This window comes from Myotis brandtii, unplaced genomic scaffold, assembly GCF_000412655.1.
Source record: "Myotis brandtii unplaced genomic scaffold, ASM41265v1 scaffold1444, whole genome shotgun sequence".
In the NCBI taxonomy this organism is placed as follows: domain Eukaryota; kingdom Metazoa; phylum Chordata; class Mammalia; order Chiroptera; family Vespertilionidae; genus Myotis; species Myotis brandtii.
In genome coordinates, this window is record NW_005355179.1 from 12,442 (window position 1) to 13,835 (window position 1,394).

Genomic DNA, 1,394 nt, shown 5'->3' on the forward strand with positions numbered 1-1,394 from the left:
ATTGGTACTTGGTAATGCTTATCAAATTGAAGGGATTGAAATCAAAGGGCAACAGATATTAGAATCTGATTCAATAAACCAAGTAAAATTAGGCTTTTATTTGTTGTTGTTTTTGTTAATGCTCACGCAAAATTCAAATCTTGCGTGAATTTTGGGACACCCTTTAGCCTATGACAGAAGGGAGGGCATGCCGCCGCCATGGAGAGGCCTCAAGACACATTGGGCTCCTGCCTTCCCTCCCTGGGGCCCCGCCCTCTGGGGGAGGCGGCTGCCACAGAGAAGCCCACGTGTGGAGGAACTGCGGCCTCCCACCCTCCGCCTAGGAGAGTGCCATCTTGCACGTGGACCTGCAGCCCCAGTCAAGCCTTCGGATGAATGCAGCCCGTCATCATGACAGCAGCCTCGTGAGAGTCCGCCAGCCGGAACCACCCAGCAGATTCAATCTGCTTCCAAATTCCGACCCAAGACACTGAGATACTTGTGTGACGCTGTTAAAGCGGGGGCACTTTGGCCCCGGCTGGTGTCCTCAGTGGTTAGAGCATTGGCTGCAGATGGAAGGGTCACAGGTTCAATCCCTGGCCCTGGTCAAGGCGCGTGTGGTGGGAGATAACCAGTCGATGTGCCTCTGTCACGTCGATGTTTCTCTCTCTCTTTCACCTACTCCCTCCCTCCCGTCCCCTCTCTCTGAAAAATCAATGAAAAAAATATCCTCAGGTGAGGATTTAAAAAACAAGTTGGGGTTCGTGGCTACACAGAAATAGGTGACTAATCCAAGGACTTACTGGGCTCGGCGTCTCCCTGTTTTTCTCAGGAGGTGCACAGACTGTGGCCTCATCTGGGGGGAGAGAACAGTGGTCAGTTCTTGGGGGTGAACCTTTGCAGGCAAATTTGCCTGAAACCTCGCAGGTTTAGGTTTCCACCTCCAGCTAGAACAGCGGTTCTCAACCTGTGGGTCGCGACCCCTTTGGCGGTCGAACGACCCTTTCACAGGGGTCGCCTAAGACCATCGGAAAACCCATCAACATTATTTACATTACAATTCATAACAGCAACATTACAGTTATGAAGTAGCAACGAAAATAATTTTATGGTTGGGGGTCACCACAACATGAGGAACTGTATTAAAGGGTCGCGGCATTAGGAAGGTTGAGAACCACTGCGCCTAGGGGGTGTCGCTGTGCCAGCAACATGAGGAACTGTATTAAAGGGTCGCGGCATTAGGAAGGTTGAGAACCACTGCTTTAGAACATCCGACACTATTGCCCCCTCCCCATTACATCCTCAGTGGCACTCAATGCCCAGTCCCTTTTCCCCAAGCGGTTCCCTCTCCTGTCCCTTACCTGGCGTGCCCTCTGTGATGTCAGCTGCTGGGTTGAGCCTGAGGAGAAAGAACA

At 51.7% G+C, this 1,394-nt stretch overlaps 1 protein-coding gene across 2 annotated transcripts in view; it reads right to left on the bottom strand.

The window, feature by feature from the left end:
* Positions 1 to 1,394, bottom strand: part of LAIR1 (leukocyte-associated immunoglobulin-like receptor 1) — a 7,327-nt gene that overhangs the window by 1,404 nt on the left and 4,529 nt on the right. For both annotated transcript variants that reach the window (XM_014535532.1, XM_005861167.2), the window contains 2 exons: positions 1,341 to 1,378; positions 783 to 835 (listed from right to left, as the gene is read on the bottom strand). In XM_014535532.1, coding sequence (XP_014391018.1) covers positions 783 to 835; positions 1,341 to 1,378 — 91 coding nt within the window. The remainder of the gene's footprint in view (positions 1 to 782; positions 836 to 1,340; positions 1,379 to 1,394) is intronic.